This window comes from Antechinus flavipes, chromosome 2 (assembly GCF_016432865.1).
Source record: "Antechinus flavipes isolate AdamAnt ecotype Samford, QLD, Australia chromosome 2, AdamAnt_v2, whole genome shotgun sequence".
In the NCBI taxonomy this organism is placed as follows: Eukaryota; Metazoa; Chordata; class Mammalia; order Dasyuromorphia; family Dasyuridae; genus Antechinus; species Antechinus flavipes.
Window position 1 is genome coordinate 441,366,248 of NC_067399.1, and position 17,991 is coordinate 441,384,238.

Below are 17,991 nucleotides of genomic sequence, written 5' to 3' on the forward strand. Positions count from 1 at the left end.
GAAAGAATTGAATGTGTCTGAATACAGATTGAAGCATACTTTTAAAAATTTTATTCTTGAAGGGGTTTTTTAGGTGGGGAGATTTATGTTTTCTTTTGAAATATGACTTCTATGGAAATGTTTTGTATAACTTCACATATGCATTCTCTTTTTTTTCTGAGGCAATTGGGGTTAAGTGATTTGCCCAGGGTCACACAGCCAGGAAGTGTTAAGTATCTAAGACCATATTTGAACTCATGTCCTCCTGACTTCAGGGCTGGAGCTCTATCCACTATACCAACTAGCTAACCCATATATTCATTCTCAGTGGTGAGGTGGGGAAGGAGGAAGGGAAAGAACCTGGAATTCAAAATTTTAAAGAACATTTAAAAATTATTTCATATGTAACTGGGAAAATAAAAAGATTAAATAAGTGGAAACAAAAGGCACGGATTGCCTTTTCCCAAGATCATACCATAATAGGACCTTCTCATATAAGAAAATTCAGTGAAGTATCAGAGTAAAATAAGCCCAATCAAGAGAACAATGACTATACAATATTGCAAAAGAAAATAACTGCAGAATCGAAGAACTATGCAATGATTAATCACAACTCAAGAAGACTGATGATATTTATTGTGCATATCCCACATTCAGGCAGAGTTTTTTCTCTTCAAAAAATGGAGAAGAGATGCAGAATGAGACAGACTTTTTTGACATAACTAATATATTGATTTGTTTTGCTTAACTATGTGCTATAAGAGAGGGCATTTTGGGGGAAGGGGAGTTGGAAGACTAGGGATAACAGTAAAACTACTAAATATAATACTAAAACAAAGCATTTTTTAAAAATACATAGAAGAGAGCAGAAGGAAATTCAGAAGACACACAGACATGTAGGGCAATGATGAAGAACTATTGGATTAAATCCAACGTAGATCTTAAAAAAGGAAGGAGAAAAGGAAAAAAAGAGAACGTACAGTTACATGAAACAATCTGATACAGTGATCAAGACTGACATAGATGCCTTATTGCACATTTGAAGTTCATCACCACTCTATAGACAGGAGAAAAGTATATGATGATGACATCAGTCCTCTGAAAGTCAACACCGGCCAATGCATGAATTTATCTTTCAGTGCCACCTCATTTTTTTTCATGATATTTTCCTAGGATCTCTCCTTTAAAGCTTTTATTTATGAATAAAAAAGCATTTATTAAGTGTTTGCTATATGCAAAGGTCTGTGTTCATCTTTATAAAGAAATCTCTGTTTCTCTCAATCTGTCTCTCTCTCTCTCTCTTTGTCTCTCTGTGTCTCTTTCCATTACAAAAGAATCACTGAATGTCAGAACCAGAAGGAGCCTTGGATATCATTTAATCCACCTTTCTCATTTTACAGATGAGGAAAGTGAGGCCTAGAGAAATGAAGTGATTTATTTGAGGTCATAAGTAATAATTGGAAGAATATAACTCAAACCCAGGATTAATTTTACTCTAAGTGAAAACATGGACAGAGGTGGCACAGTGCATAGATCACTGGGCCTGAAGGCAGGAAGACCTGAGTTAAAATTTGACCTCATACATAAGCTATGGGACCCTGGGCAAGTCACAACCCCATTTGCTTCAGTTTTCTTATCTGTAAAATGAACCTGGAGAAGGAAATGTGAAACTGCACTAGTATCTGCCAAAAAATAAAACAACTGAATTGGTTTCAAAAGTTAAAATCAATATTGACAAAGATCACTGTAGTGATACACTTTGCTATATCTATCTCCTTGAAATTTGAGTCTGCATAATAGCTCTCTTTGCATGAAGTCCTGTCTAGACAGCTCTGTTCCTTGCTTTCTAGGTGACGAAAGCTTTTGTCATTTTACTGTAGGGCAAAGAGATTGGGGGCTGGCTAGAGTAGAGTACAAAACAGGCACTGTCACTGACCTGGAAGATTTTTTGATTGAAATTCTCTGCATCTTCTTTACGCAGCTGTCTCTCTTGGGAGAGCTGTTCTTGAAGACCGCGAAGGCTCTCGTGGGCTTCTGAAAGCACCAGTTGTAGTTCTTTGATCTGGGAAGAGATGATCATGATAATGATAATAATATCATATTTGTATAGCACTTTTAAGTGTACCAAGCACTTTTCCAACAACTCTACAAAGTAGATATTGTAAATATTTACAATTTTTACAATATATCCCAGTGGAAGAAACTGAGCCTCCAAATGCCAAGGCTGTCTTAGAAGTAAGGCACACTGTTTGCCACAGTCTTACCATGACTCAAAGCCCACATCTCCCACAGAATTGTCCTGGGAGTACAGTGTTACCTCTGATCCTTTTTGTACAAAATATATGTTCATTCCCCCTTTACTTCTTTCCCATCAATCTATGCTTCACAAAGCAGTGAGCCCTGAGTCCATTTTCAGTTCCCTCCAGCCAAAAGTAATTTTTCTCTTTGAATTTCCTGCAACATTTACTGCCTACTTTAATCACTTGGCAACTATGATTTTATACCTCAGAGGCTTGGCTAGTCTTCCCAATTAGACTATAAACCTCTTGAATCAAGAATCTCTGTTAAATCTCTTCTGTAACCACAGACAGATAGACAAACACACACACACACACACACACAGAGTATCTAGCACAGAGCCAGAGATCAACAAATATTGGTCAATCAATCAATCGATATTTATCAAGCACCTACTATGTGCCAAGTACTGTATTAAGTGCTCAGAGGCAAAAGACCTGTTCTCAAGGAGCTTATAATTGAATGGAGAAGATAACATGCAAACAAATATATGCCAAGCAAGCTATATACAGAATAAATAGGAGATAATAAAATAGAGAGAAGGTACTGGAATTAAGAGGCATTGGGGAAGGCTTCCATAGAAAGTGGGATTTCAGTTTGGACTTACAGATGCCAGGGAGATCAGTAGTTTGAAGTTGAGAAGGTATTGAGTAATAGAGTAGCATGATTAAACCTGAGCTTTAGGAAAATCACTTTGGTGGCTGAATGGAGGATACTTTGGATGGGGAGAGAGCTGAGGTGGGAAGACCCACTAATAGGCTTTGCAATAATCCAGACATGAAATGATGAGGGCAGCATCAGAGGAGAGAAGGGGATTATTGAGGATGTTGCAGCAAGCAAATGATTAACTGACTACATGTTATTCTCTACTGACCACCTTAGGTATTAGGTCCCAGTCTTATTTTATGTCTACCATATCATGCTAGGACTCCATTAACTTACTGCCATCCTCAATAAATGTTTTTGTTTGTTTGTTTTTGTTCCTGAGCCAAATGGGGTTAAATGGCTTGCCCAGGGTCAGCTAGGAATTGTTAAGTGGCTGGGGGCAGATTCGAACTCAGGTCCTCCTGACTTCAGGGCTGGTGCTCTATCCACTGCGCCACCTAGCTGCCCCCTGAATAAATGTTAATATGCCTAGTTAAGTACCCTTATAACATATGCCGATTTGGATACACTTTGGGGGACATGAAATTATTACTGACTTAAGAGCAGAGCCCACAGTGGAGCACAGTGGTTCTAGGACAAATCCTGCGCAGCTCTGTGGTACAAACACAAATGAGGAACCAAACCAAGTCTATGGTAAGATCATGGATCTAAAGCTGGAAGAGACTTCCAAAGCTATGTAGTCTGACCCTTTTATTTTATAGATGAGGAAACAAAAGCCCAGGGAGATAAAAACAAAGTATCAAGTAATAAATGTCAAAGGTAAGGATTTCACCTAAACTTCCCAGAGCAATATAAGACCCCTGAGCCCAAAGATTTCCCTTAGGCTAGTTATGGATTTTTCAACTAGTTTACCCAGGGAAACATCAAAAAGACCTGCTAAAATTCATGATAAATTTGAGAAAGGCAGCATAAGCTTTTAATACATTGGGGGGAAATGGGACAACCTAATACTCCCTCTTCACAGAATCCCTTCTTTCACGATGCAGTCCAACTACCACCTCCATGAATCCTTTTTTGATTCCTCCCAACTGCTTGTGATTTCCCTTCTAAATTAACTTTTGTTTTAATTACTTTTATTTTATTTTTTCTATAGAATATGTATATATTTATGTTCTTGTCTCCAGAAGAGTGTAAGATTCTTGATGGCAGGGATTGTTTCATTCTTACAAAGTGCTTATATACTGGAGACAGTTAACAAATTCTTGTGTATTGACTGGCTTTTGGGGTCTGCTCCAGAAACCCCTCTTGTGAGTTCTAGCCTGCTCTAACCATTCCCAGGACCCCCTGGCCCAGGCGCACCTCTGTAGCATAGGATTCATTGTCTTCAGCTTGATAAGTCTTGTAGCTCCGGGTGAGTTCAGGTTTGGGATCCGGGTCGCTGCTAGTGCTGCAGAAGGCCTCCCTGGCCCGGAGCTCCCAGTCTGGCAGGTCTCTAAAGTCAGGCTGCATGCATGGGCAAATCAATGAAAACAAACGAAAAGAGCAGGGAGATCAAAGGGGTGAGGAGAATAACCCAGAAAAACAGCACAATGGATATCCAAGAACAGCAAAAAGTATAAGATGAGGAAAGGAAAGAGAAGAAGGCTCCCCAATATGGCACAGGAAAATGGAGAAAACAAGGTTTAAAAAAATGATGAGCAGGAAATAAGAGAACTGAATTGTATAGGGTAGGGCTTCTTAAACTTTTTCCATTCACAACCCCCCTTTGTCCAAGAAATGTTTATATGACCCTAGATGTAGAGGTTTATAAAAAATTATAAAATAAAACATTTACTGATAATAAATCATAATTTTGCAACCCTTCAGTTATGAGATTCCATATGGGTTTGCAACCCATAGTTTAAGAAGCTGGGGTATAGAAGAAAAGGATAGAAAGAGGAGAAAGGAGAGAAAGGATCAGGAGATAGGAGGTGGGAGGAATGTATAGACATTAATGTAGTATCATGCAGAAGGAGGGGAAGGGAAACCAGGGCACAAGGAGGCAGTACTCTCAATTAATGACTCTGTGCTTGATCCCTCAGCCTATTTTTCCCAGGGATTTGTTAAAAGGCAAAAACTCACTCCCTATGCTTTTGGTTTCTTACATCTTTTTTGAGTTACAGGGACTGTATTACATTGTCAACTCATCCCACTACTTCTACTTTGGTTTAGCTAAGTTAAAACCTGTCTCTCAAAGAAAGAGATGAGAAAATAGGAAATCTCTGTTCTCCTATTTATTATAATAATAATAAAAGCTAACATTTGTATATCGCTTTGGTCCTCACAAAGTACTTTACATATATTTTCTCCTTGGGAGCTCATCAACAACCCTGTAAAGTAGGGGTTCTTATTCTCATTTCAGGTTAGGAAACCAAGGCTCATTGAAATGAAGTAATTTGTGAAGGACCACAGGAAGTATCTGACAGGATTTGAACCATGGTCCCCTTAACTTAAAGTCTAATATTCTATACATTATATCTGTCTGACTATGTATACTTTGAAGAAAAGCACCTTCCTTCCCTACAGAAGTAAGAAGCTTTTAACAGGGGCACTTTGGAGAGATGAGAGGCAATTATTAACTCTGAGCTTTCATGAGGTTGGTGTATCTATCTGTTGTCTAAGAACTGGCATCTGTAATTGTGTAGCTCAGAAAATAGGGAAAGTTGTGGTTTGGTGTGAATCTTACAGCTGTATGTTTCAGATGTGTGAATGCAGGAGCAGAGTGTGGTAATGTATATTACAATATGGTATGATCTATGTGTGTTCTAAGGAGCCGATAGGGACAAAGATCTTAGATCATGAGAACAGCACATAGGAAGAAAATAGTTCCTTTGAAAGACGAGAAAACGAAGGTCCAGAGAGAAGTAACTTGCCAAAGCTCATGCAAGCAGGAAGTAGCATTGCTGGCATTCAAACCTAAGGACTCTAATTCCAATCTAATATTCTTCCCATTATACTGTACCCCTCTGTCTGAAAATCCCCCTCAATCCTATCACATGCCTAGTGCCTAGTATAAAGTGGTACACATGTTTGCTGATTGACTGAATGAATAAATTCCCTCGTTTATTCAATAAGCATTTATTAAGTATCAATGATGTGCCAGGATCTTTGATGGGCCCTGAGAATTCAGAGACAAAAATAAAACAGCCCATGATCTCTACTGAGGACAAAAATGTACACATTTAAGTAAATGTAAAGTAATTGTAATGAGGGAAGGCAGAAGGAAACTAGCAACTGGCTTCATGTAGGAGGTAGTTCAGTAGCATTTCAAAGGAAGCTAGGGATTGAAGAGGAAAATAAGGAGGGAGTGAATTCCAGGCACAGGGATGCCCAAAAGTCAAGTGGGAGACAAAATGTTGTGCTTGGGGAATAAATAAGCCAGTTTGTTTAGAACACAGAGTTCATGGAAAGGAGAAACAGGAAATAAGCCTGGAAAGATGAGCTCCAGACAGATTTTTGAGGATTTAAAAAAGTCAACCAGAAAAGTTTGTAATATATTTTAAAGGCAACAAGGAATCACTGGAACTTCTTGAATATAATTCTGATTGAATGGTCAGACCAGAACTTTAGGAAAATCTATTTGGCAGCTTTATGGAGAATGATTTGGAGATGAAAGAGACTTCTAACAGGGAGACCAAAGAGGAGGCTATTATAAGAGCCAAGAGAGGATGAGAGTCAGGACTAAGGTAGTGGCCCAGTGAGGTGAGAGAAGGACTATGTGCATGGTTCTCAGCCAGAGATGATTTGTATCTTTTAATATCTAACAGTATTATTAATAATTATTACTTTGTTAACCATAGTACCAGGAGTAATTATTATATTTTAACAGTATGATCATGTGCTGTTAAGTATTAAAATTATCTCCTTCTGTCTCACATCCCCAAACTAGACCATAAACTCTAAGAGGACAGGGCTGAGGTCTTATATAAATCACAAATTCCTCCAATAGAATATGAGCTTCTTGAAGGCAGGAACTATTTATTTTTTGGCTCTGTATCTTCAGCTACCTAGTACACATTAGATGTTTAATGATTGCCTCTTGATTGTCTGTTGAATAATACATAGAGCCAGACTTTTTCTGCAAAGAATTACTTAGAAAAACTACATGAATTCCTTCTGCATGAACCCTACAGATGAGTTTCTTAACCCAGGGTCAGTGAATTTTTAAAAAACCATGCTTGATAACTATTTTAATGTAATTGGTTTCCTTTAAAATCCTGTGTATTTTATTTTATGCATTGAAAAAAAATGACTCTGAGAAGCATATAGGCTTTATCATATTGCCCAAGGAGTCTACAATTTAAGAAGCCCTACATTGAGGCACTTAGCATAATATTTCCATCTGACCTCCTTCTTTCTTTTCTTTGCTTGTCCAACCTTCAAAGTCCAGCTTCTTCCTGAAGTCCACCTCTACTATTCTAGCTCTCATTAATTTCTCTCAGATCGGAATTTCAGTAACATTTAGAGACTCATAACAATACTGGATCTTATCCAGTTTTATACATCTGAGTGGCTCTTTGTTAGTCTCATCTTACTAAAAATGTTTATAAGATCCCTGAGGGCACAGGTTTTGTGGCTTATAAATATTCCAACAGCATGTGGTGCACTGCTGAGCAAAGAGTAAAGGCCCAATAAATGTCCATTGACTGATTCACCCTGTAAGTGGTCAGCTCAGCAGGTTAAGATGACAGGTTTTGGCTCCTTATAGGCTTTAGAGCTTTGTTCTGCTCCTCAAAGTAACCATCTGTACATTGGCCTTTGGCCAATGCTCACAAATGCATACCATGATCACAAGAAGAATAAGCAAGGGACAGCTCAGTATTATCCAATGTGGCTAGTGCTAAGCCTTTACTCTGAAGTATCTTACAAATTTTCTTTTTTTTTTTTTTTTTTTTTTTTATGCAATGGAATACCAACGCACTATCCTGGAGAAGGAGGTTTATTTCTTTAAAATGAGTTTTTTCAAATGCTTTGAATGTTCAGTGATATAGAGTCCTCCTGAGACACTAGGTATTTATTGGGTACAGGAGAATTTTGGGCAATTTTGGGTCCCCAGCTATAGAGCCTCAGTGAAAAGGTTTCAGGAATCCAGACACTGAAGAAGATAGGCTAGCACTGATCACTCAGGACAAGGACAAGAAAGGCTTCCCCAACTTAGTAATGGCCTTGACCCAGCCCCTTCATTTCACTTCCCGAAACGTACCTCATTTCAGCCAGATGTGTCTTTCCTAAACATGCCATCCTTTCTGCTTTTCTGCCCTTGAGAATGCTGCCCTGAGGCACCTAGAATGCACTGCCTCCTTACTACTACCTGTTATTCAAATTCTTTCAAGACCCAGCTAAATCCAAGCTCCTTGATAAAGCCTTTCTTCCACAACTTTGCTAGTTTCCCATAACTCTCTGAACTGTCCATTAGCATGAAATAGTTACGTAAACCAGTAATCTGCTGCCTTGTCCCATTTTCAAATTATAACCAGTATCTTAGTAACTAAACTGTTAGTTCCTCTAGACCTACACAGGGCAAGACACAAAAGAGGTGCTCAGTGAACAGCACTAGATTAGCCCCAATCCTGTCATTTTACATGGGGTGTAACGGAGGCCCAGAGAAGACAATGGATTTGCCCCAGAACATACCAATAGTGGATCACGGGGTCAAGTTTCGAACTCGAGCATTTCACTCTCACTCCAGTATTCTTTCCACTACTCCATGGACACTTATGGATTACCTGAATACCCACTGCACGCACTTGCAGCTTGGACAACATAACTACTATCAGATCGCTGGGGGAACCACAGTATAATGCATATAGTGTGTTACATTTCCCTGTAAAGGAACAGGAGGGTGAAAGGAGGGAATTGAATGCAAAGTTGGTTTGAATTGAGTTTCATTAAAAAGCAGCAAAGGTTAGCATGGCAAAGAAACCTGTAATTGTAGTGAGGAACACGCTCTACTTGAGAGGAGGCAGAATGAATGACCTTGGCCTTACCTGGAAGTCAGAAGAGTGTTCTTTGCTGAGAAGGTCTTTGGAGGAGTCCTGGGCCCCAGAGGCTGGCAGCGAGGAGGTTTCTGTGGCCTCTTTCAGAGAGTCCCCAATGCTATCCACTTTCCTCACAAAGGTGTTCAGCTCCTGCTGCAAGAGCCCAAGCCTCATGAAGATAACATTGATAAGTTTGGAATCACTAGGGCTCTCGCTGTTATCCAGAGACTCATTCAACATAAGGTCTGCACAGTCATTGTCCAGACACAGCTTGAGGCTGGATATGAAGCCGTTGGCGTCTGAAATTAAAACATCGATTGCCTTGTTGACCAGGGCAGCCTGGTCCCTGAGGCCGGGCAAAGCCTCCAAGTCTCTGGCCTTAAAGAGCTTGGCGAGATGGGCGTCCGGGAGCTTCGGGATGCCGTTGTCCGCCGTCCGCTCGGAGTGGCCCAGAACACCGTTCTCCCCCCCGATGGGCACGTCTCTCCAGAGGGGGGTGGGGACGCACTGGGCAGAGTCCCCCGCCTCGGCGTCGGTCTCCAGCATGGGCCGCAGGGTCTGACAGGAGGCCAGGTCGTAGCGCTGCAGGTTGGAGAGCAGGACGCGGTTCTCATACTGCAGCTTCTTCACCTTCCCGCTGAGCTCGCTGATCTGGATCTTGGCGGTGGCCAGCTCCTCCTGAGACGGCTCGCTGATCACCGAGCAGCTGTCCTCAGACAAGGTGACGTCCAGGTCGTGTTCTGACTTGTACTTGTTCAGCTCATTCATGAGGAGCTTGTTCTGGTCCTCCAGCTCGGCAGAAGACCTCCTCAGGAGCTCGGCTTCCTCTTCCACAAACTGAAGGTGTCTCCGCAGCTCGGCCAGGCTCTCCCCAGACTCCCCACCGCAGTTGGGGGAAGAAAAAGCGAACCGTATGTCAGGGCCAATGTAGTCCTTGTCCCCCTGCCCTTTCGTGTCTTCCATCTCCGCTCTCAGGCCCCGGTTTTCTACCTCCAGCTCCACAATCCGGCGGCTCAAGATGTTGGCTTCTTCCTCGACAAGCTTTAGATGGACCTTCAATTCGGCCTCCCTGGAGTGAGGGGAGTCAGCCAGCTCCTCCAGAGACAGGGAGCTGTCCAAGTCCCCATACAGAGAGCGGTACTTGACCAGCTCCTCCTTCATGCTGTCATTCTCCTTGGCTAACTTAGTGAGTTTCTTACACATCAGGGCTGACTCTTCCTTGGCAAAGTGCAGCTGACACTTTAGGTCCGCGTTGTCCTCCTAAAAGCCAGAAACAGACACAGAATTAGAAAAAAATGTCGTCAGTGGGGGTGGCAAACGTGTCCCATGTCCTGCGCTGCCTTGGTTTGGGGGCCTCAGACAAGTCACTTCCTCTCAGTTTTCTTATCTGTAAAATGGTGACTGGGCACTTTGGTACTTTTCTAATGCTCTTTGGGCTTGTGTGGTCAAACGTATGGGATAACTCCCAAGCTGAAATGTTCCCGACTTGCCTTTGCCTCTTGGAAACCCTAGCTTCCTCCAAGGTTTGGCTTGTGCAGTCTCTGCCCTTTTCTGATTTCCCCAGGTATCAGTTCTCCTGATTCTATCACCTTACATTCACATTGTCCGTACTGTGTGTTTGCTTACCTGTAAACATGTTGCGCCTCCCCACCTCACCTCCAGACGTATGTGATCTTGGAAGGCAAGGGCCAGACTGATTTTTGTACAGTCAGTTCTGTTATAATGCATAGTGCAAATGCACCGACTTGTTCCAATACGACAGATATGTTTGGGACATTTTGAACATAATTTGAAACAATGAGAATGAAGAAAACTACAACATTTGATGACAACTCACAAGCTGTTATCCTTTGGAGACCTACTTCCATATGCAAACTTCAGGTCTTTATAGAGATAGTTGGCCATAATTGCTGTTTATGCAGTAGAAGCTGGCCTGAACCAACCCTACCATTTACCCCCTTGTACCATGTCCAGAGCTGTGGTTTGCCCAACTTGTTTGTTTAGCACAGGCATAGTCCAAGCAGTGCCCAAGACTACAGAAATGGCCATTATTTCTTGGAGTATTTATGTGTGTATTTCATAATTTTTAAACATATATGTGTATATACACATATGTATTTGTATGTATACACATATTTTGCTACCAGTTTTCATTACATTCTTATCTTTTCTTTAATGTGTCACTGAAGTAGTTCTTGATTATTGTGTTCTGACCCTATTTTCCCCATATATTCTGTAGTTTTTACTGTTTGGATTTGTATAAACTCAGGGGTTTTTTTGGGGAACATAGATGTTGAATTACAGCAGAACTAATTATATTTGTATCCTAAATATATAGGACAGAGTAGACACTTGACAAATTATTAGCATTATTAAAATTCAAATGACTCCCAATCTGCATCTCTAGCCCTAAATCTCTCCTGAAACCCACTCTATTATCACTATTTGTTATAAATATCTTGACAGATCTTTTGCATTTTTCCATTTCTTTGTTTTCCTCTTTCCAGTTTCATCTTTAAATGCTCTATAAGATGACCTGACTTAGCTGAGTCTTTTAAGGATAATCTGATTGAGTATCTCATCATGCTTTCTATAAATTGTTTTCTTCCATCAGTCACATTTTCCTATTTTATGAGGCATACTCAAAATCTTCCATAATTCTTCTCTAAGATTTTATAAATAAGCTTATATTCTAAGCTGTTATTGTCTTTGGCTTCTATAGTTCTATGCCTGGTAAGATGACAGTTTGTTTTTGATGTTTGCTAACTGAGTAGTTGAAAGCTCTTTATGGCCTCTGTCACAGCCTTTTTAGTTAAAGGAAAGGGTAAGGAAAAAACCTCTAATTTTAATCGTATTTTCAGTGAGAAATCTCTCCTTAAAAAATAGATCGCTTACAGCACTAAAAGTGTACCTGTATCATTGAGAAATTATGTGTCTTGTTTAGGATCACATAACCTAAATGTCTCATATGGTCTTCCTGACTTGGACTCTATCTCTTTATCTATATACCACATGATTTTCTACCCAAAATCACATGTAGCCACTGGAATTTGAATCCCATAATATAACTGAAATGATCATTATAGAGGCAAGACTATAAAAAAAGCAAAATGAGGCAAGAGCATGAATAATGGTCAAAAAAGGAGTCTTTATAGAAGGACTATAAATTTGAATGTGTATAAAAAATAATTTAGGAGGAATGAGACAGAAGTAGAGATCAAAGGGCAGGAAGGGAATTTAAGGTCTCAGGAGCAATAAAAGATCACAATTTTAGGTGTGGTCTAAGATGTATCCACTCTCCTGGCTTCAGGCACACTGAAGGTCAAAGTCCTGGAAATCAAGGAGTTAGATAGAAGGTTTAGGTGTTGAAGGGGACGACACACTTTCCATTTCTTGTACATATGGAATCCTGGTTCCCTCTAGTGGACGGCTCCTCTGTCTCCATTTTGGATGGCTAGACAAATTAGTCAGTAACAGGGAATAGGCTTTAAGATCTTCCTCCCACAATTAATCGGCTGCATCTGAAGGTGCTATCACTTTATTGCTGTAATCTACTGACCTCCTGATCATATACCCTCTTTTCTCAAAGAGTTTAGAACATGGCTCAGTCTTCCTTTACAAACCAACCTCTTGCCTATATATTTAGGAATTTCATTATATAAATACCAGAAAATAAAAAGTATGAGAAAGGACTTGTTAAACTTTTCTGATGATAGTGCAAGGAGTCTAAAAGATATGATGGAAGAAGATGGAAAGGAGAAAATGTCAGGACTGAGCTAAGATAGTGAATGAGAAGTAAGAATAGAGGAAGGAAGTTTTCAAAGCAATGATTCTAAATCACAGGGATCAGGAAAGGTGAAGAAGATGTATAAGTCTACTCATCACTGAATGGGGGAAGTACCTTCCCAAGATCTCAAAGCATCCTAAGGGAGTGAGTGAATTCTGCAACTTTGCCTCTGTTCCTCTACTATATAAGGCCAGATTAGACTGTCTGTCAAACTTTCAAGATTCCCATATGCCTGTTAGTAAAGACTACGGGGAAAAATCTTTGTATGTCAAGCCTGACCTTCACCTCACAATGTTAACTTCTCAGTTTTCCATTTCTAAGCCCTGAACTACAGTTTGCACTGTGGCATTTCTTTGCATTCTTAATTATTCCCTCTAAGTTTGTCATCTTATTAAAAGGTAAACTTCTTGAGGTCAAAGCTCAAGTCTTGGTGAATTTTTCAGGGAAGGAAAGGAAATAGAGTAAGCTAAGTAATTATTTCATGCCTGATTCTCTGGGCATTTCTGAAGTTTCCTACATCTACATACTAGCACCACTCATGATTTTTCTCACTATGGAACTGAATTTAACGAGCATGTATTTAGCACCTACTATACCCAGGTCTTTGTGATAAGAATCTAAAGAAAAAAAATTAAAAGAATCTTCAGCCTTCAGGAACTTATAGTTTACTGGGGGAAACAACACAAACAGATTAGTAAATCTAATGCCTAGCGAAGTCCAACTATCCATTTATCTGCCACATATAACAAGTACTTAAAATTGATAAATTAAAATTGATAAGTTGCATCATCCAAGCAATTTGAGGGTAATGAATTCTTACCATTTAATTACTTATCCCTTCTTTCAATTAATTGCTATTTATGTTAAAAAAAAAAAATTCTGTCTATTCCCCCCCACACACAAAATCTGGCAATATGTTCATGGGTTGGCAGTATTAGCAACCCCAAGCTTCAGTCCATGATGATCTTAGAGCATTCCTCTTCTCTATCTTACTGAGTACTTCAGGCCCACCAGAATTTTTTGAAACACAGAAGATCTAAAGGGTAAATTGAAAAATGGTTATTTGGGAGTCAGACCATTTGCTTGTATCTGTATTCAACTTTTGCCACTTACTATGTGACCTTAAGAAGTTATTGCTCCTCTCTCTAGGTTTGTTTCTTCATTTCCAGAAATTAAGGGGTTAGGCTAATTGACCTCTGGGTTCCTTTGTGGCTCTAAATCTTTAGATCTCAAGAGGCTTAGGTTCTAGTATCCACTCTTTCAATATCTTACAATATAACTTTGGGTAAGTCTCTGTAGGTCTCAGTTTCCTTAACTGTCATATGGAGAGAATGACTTATAATCTCTCAGATTCCCCTTAATTCATCCTCTCAAGGAGTCAACATCCTTACATAACAAGTTAAAACATCCTACCTGACAGGGACCTTGTCCCATCCTTAGCACTAAGTCCATGGGATCAGAGATGTGGATCAAAAGGATCCTTAGAAGTCATCTAATCCAGCCCCTTCCTTGAGGATTCCCCTAGAGGGGATGAGGAAATTGATGCCCAGAGAGACTAGATGACGTGTTTACAGTTACACAAGTTGTAATTGTCAGAGCCTGAATTTGAACCCAGGTCCTATTATTCCAAATCTAATGCTCTTTCCACTGCATGGGAATTCTAAAGTGTTAAGGAATAGTAGGGGGTTCATCTCCCCAGAAAGAATGATAGAGGGAAAAATTGTTTCTGACTTGGAGAAAACTAAATAGGAATTCAGGAATACTGAATCAAGAAAGGGCTAGTTAAGGAAAAAATTAAAGGAGGGCCATAGAGTAAACATTAGGAAAAGAGAATAAAGTGAGAGGAATCTCAGAGAAGAGATGCTTCCAGACTTAAGATACCTAAATGGTTTTGATAGAACAAGATCCAAATGTGAACAGAAGGCTCCAAAGAAAACCTGGTTGGAAGGTGTCAATCCTGGCCTGCTGTCATTCTGGAAGTCAGAAATGAGTCAGTCAAACGCCCAGTCACATCCCTGACAATTAATTCAAGGCCCCCATATGTCAGTCACAACACTAAGCAACCTGACAAAAATAAAAAACTTGCTAATGCCTGAGCGTATACAGCCTTACTGCTCCCTTTCACTGGTCAGTTTGCTTCTACTAAATATTTTTATAGCTTATTTTATTCATTGTAATAGCAATTATTACATTTGGAAAAATAGTAATAGATATGAGACATTTGATGTGCACCTGCAGGGGCAATATCTGCTTATTTATAATATTGAGTCATACTGCACATTTTGTTAATAGAAAAAATTAAAATGGCAATCATTCATATACATATGGGCTTCTGGGGAATCTAAAAGATTCTTAGTACATAGAATGGGAACCACTAGAGTAAATGATGCCCAAGGTCCCTTCTATCTCAAGATCCTATTAAGTTATCACATAGGCAATTGTGTCTAGCTGGAGAGATCTAGAGGCAATGATATTTTATAGAATCATGGGATTTGCAGTTAAAAGGCCATGAAGGATCGAATTCCCCCCTTTATTTGACTGATGAGGAATATGAGGCCTACAGAGAAATTAAGTGACTTGAAGAATATAATACCCTATGTGTATAATAGCAAGCAACTTATTTTTGCAGTGCTTTATGGTGGCGCAAATAATGGCCGGTATGCAGCTAGTATGCAGTGCATGATTTGTCCATGATCGCACAGTTAATAATAATTTTTGGAGCTAAGATCTTCTTTCACCAAGTTTGGGATTCTTCCCAATATAACTCAGGTTATCTATTACTAACATGTGTATGATATGCATGTTAATAAGCTATAGTAGAATAATTTATATTATTTAAATGTATATTTGAACAATACCCCTTAATACTTCATACTCCTTTTGACTTTTTAAAGAATTTCCATGTACTCTATCTCATTGAATCAGGATAAAGATTTTTATTGTTGTTCTATCATTTCAATCATATCTAAATCTTTGTGACTCCATTTGGGATTTTCTTGGCAGAGACACTGGAGTAGTTTGCTATTTTCTTCTCCAGCTGTAAAATGAGTAAAAATGAAACAAACAGGGTTAAGAGACTTGTCCAGTGTCACAAAGCTAGGAACTCTCTGAGGCCAGATTTGAAACTCAAAGTTCATTTAGAGTAGAGTTTCTTTACCAGAGGTCGATGGACAGATTTCAAAGAGTTTGGATTTGGGTGGGGAAAAAATTCCAGCTTTATTTTTACTAACCTTTGGTTTCTTTTGTAATTCTATATATTTATATTATGTATTTAAGTACAGATTTGAATTCTAGGCCCAGTGCTGTATCCATTGTGCCATTTAGTTCCCAGAATAAGGATTGTTACCCCGTTTCATTAATGAAGAAACTAAGGCACAAAGGTATCAGAATCATACATCAATTCAGTCACAGTCAGATCTAGAAATCAGATCTCTTAACAAATCAATAATTTCATATATGTATTTACTCATTAAACAAACATTTATTAATTTAAATGAAACAAATTATAAGAATATAAGAATAATTAAGACCTAGATTTGCTCTAAAGGAACTTATGATTTCACATAAGCAACAACTTGACTTTTTTTTTTTAATCAAGTTCTAGAGTGGGTATTGCACAAGAAAAGAATTAGCAGGGTATGCTGTTCTTCTTCCTTTTATAATTCTTCTCTCCTTCCTAAAAATTTCTTCTCAGCTGCCTATGGCCTAGGACCAGAGAGCCCAAGGCTTCCTCCCCTCTCACCAAACACCACAATACTATATGGCTCCTCTTCTTTTGCTTCTTAATTGAACAGTTGGCCAGGGATTATCCTAGTCATTAAGGACCACCACGAAGGGAAAAGACAACTGTATCTCGTATGTCTTTCTTGTATGGTACTTAACCAGCCAACCTGACGGTACAGCTATTCTCAAACCACTCTTAGCTCCTTTAAATAGACTTTTGAGCTCCCTGAGGATCAGGCCCTCCAGATTTTCTGTTTCTTTGTGGGTCTTATAATACCTAGCACATGACCTTACACATAGCAGGGCTCAAAAAGTGCCTGTGGATTGGCTGCTAAAGACAGAGTAGCTGGGTTTTAGTTTTAGATGATCTTTAGAGTTCATTTGGAGCAGGACTTTCTTCCCTGGGATCGATGGATAGATTTCAGAGAGTTTGTGAACTTGGATGGGAAAAATATTACATTTTTATTTCCACTAACCTTTGATTTCTTTTGTCATTTTGTCATTTGTTTATTATTTTATGTATATAGTATTCTGAGAAAAGTTCCCTAAGCTTTTACCATACTGCCTAAGGGGATCCATTTATGACACACAAAAAGGTTTAAGAATCTCTGAGTTAGAGCAACCTCCTTTTATAGATGAGGGGATTAAAGCAGAGAGGATGATCTACTCAGGGTCATGTGGGTAATAATGTGGCAAGGTTAGTTCTTATTTTCCAAATCCAGTTATCTATAGATAACAGAATTAGAATTATTTTTAACAACTAAAAGCTATAAAGCTCAACTTCTTCACTTTGCAAAAGAAACTTAGTGAAAGGAACAGGTCCAAAATCAGAGTTTTTAGTGACAGAAATAGACAGCCCAGGTCTCCTGACTCTTAATTTAGAAATTATTATTAAAGATTATGGGTGAATAAATGAATACATGAACAAATGAATTAATATTGAACACCCATTACATCTACAACATCATAATGATTGTTGAGGGCAAATATATATATATATATATATATATATATATATATATATATATATATATTTTTTTTTTTTTTTAAGAAGGCAAACAAAAAACTCCAAATTCAACCCACTGCACTACTAACAAAAGAACTCCTACTCTCAGATGAGTTTTGGTTAATGGACCCACAACCAATGATATGCCATTTCTATGCTGTGCCTAGTGGTGTAGCTGGGTGAGTACAAGGGGAAAGGAAGTACATCGAATACAATATTAGAAGGGATGCAGACAGGTTTGTGTTAAGCTCAGGTCCAATCTCTTCAAATGTATCACCATAAAGAAAGGAAAAGAAGGGATTAAGTATTTATGTATTACTACTATGTGCCACACACTGTGCTAAGCTCTTTTACATTATTATTTCAAGATCCTTACAACCACCCCAGGAATTAGATGCTTTTATTATTTACAATGAAGTAAACTGAGGCAAACATTAGTTAAATGACATGCCTGGGATCCTAGAGTTGGTAAATATCTGAGGCTGGATTGTACCTTGAGTCACTCTGACTCCAAGACTAACTTAGGGGCTTCTAATTATGCTGAGGGGAAGGGTGAAATTTCTTATTTCCATGGC

At 39.0% G+C, this 17,991-nt stretch overlaps 1 protein-coding gene across 1 annotated transcript in view; it reads right to left on the reverse strand.

Moving 5' to 3' along the window:
- Positions 1–17,991, reverse strand: part of SOGA1 (suppressor of glucose, autophagy associated 1) — a 133,864-nt gene that overhangs the window by 42,622 nt on the left and 73,251 nt on the right. The window contains exons 5-7 of the mRNA XM_051979260.1: positions 8,910–10,160; positions 4,243–4,386; positions 1,916–2,041 (exon numbers count right to left, since the gene is read on the reverse strand). Coding sequence (XP_051835220.1) covers positions 1,916–2,041; positions 4,243–4,386; positions 8,910–10,160 — 1,521 coding nt within the window. The remainder of the gene's footprint in view (positions 1–1,915; positions 2,042–4,242; positions 4,387–8,909; positions 10,161–17,991) is intronic.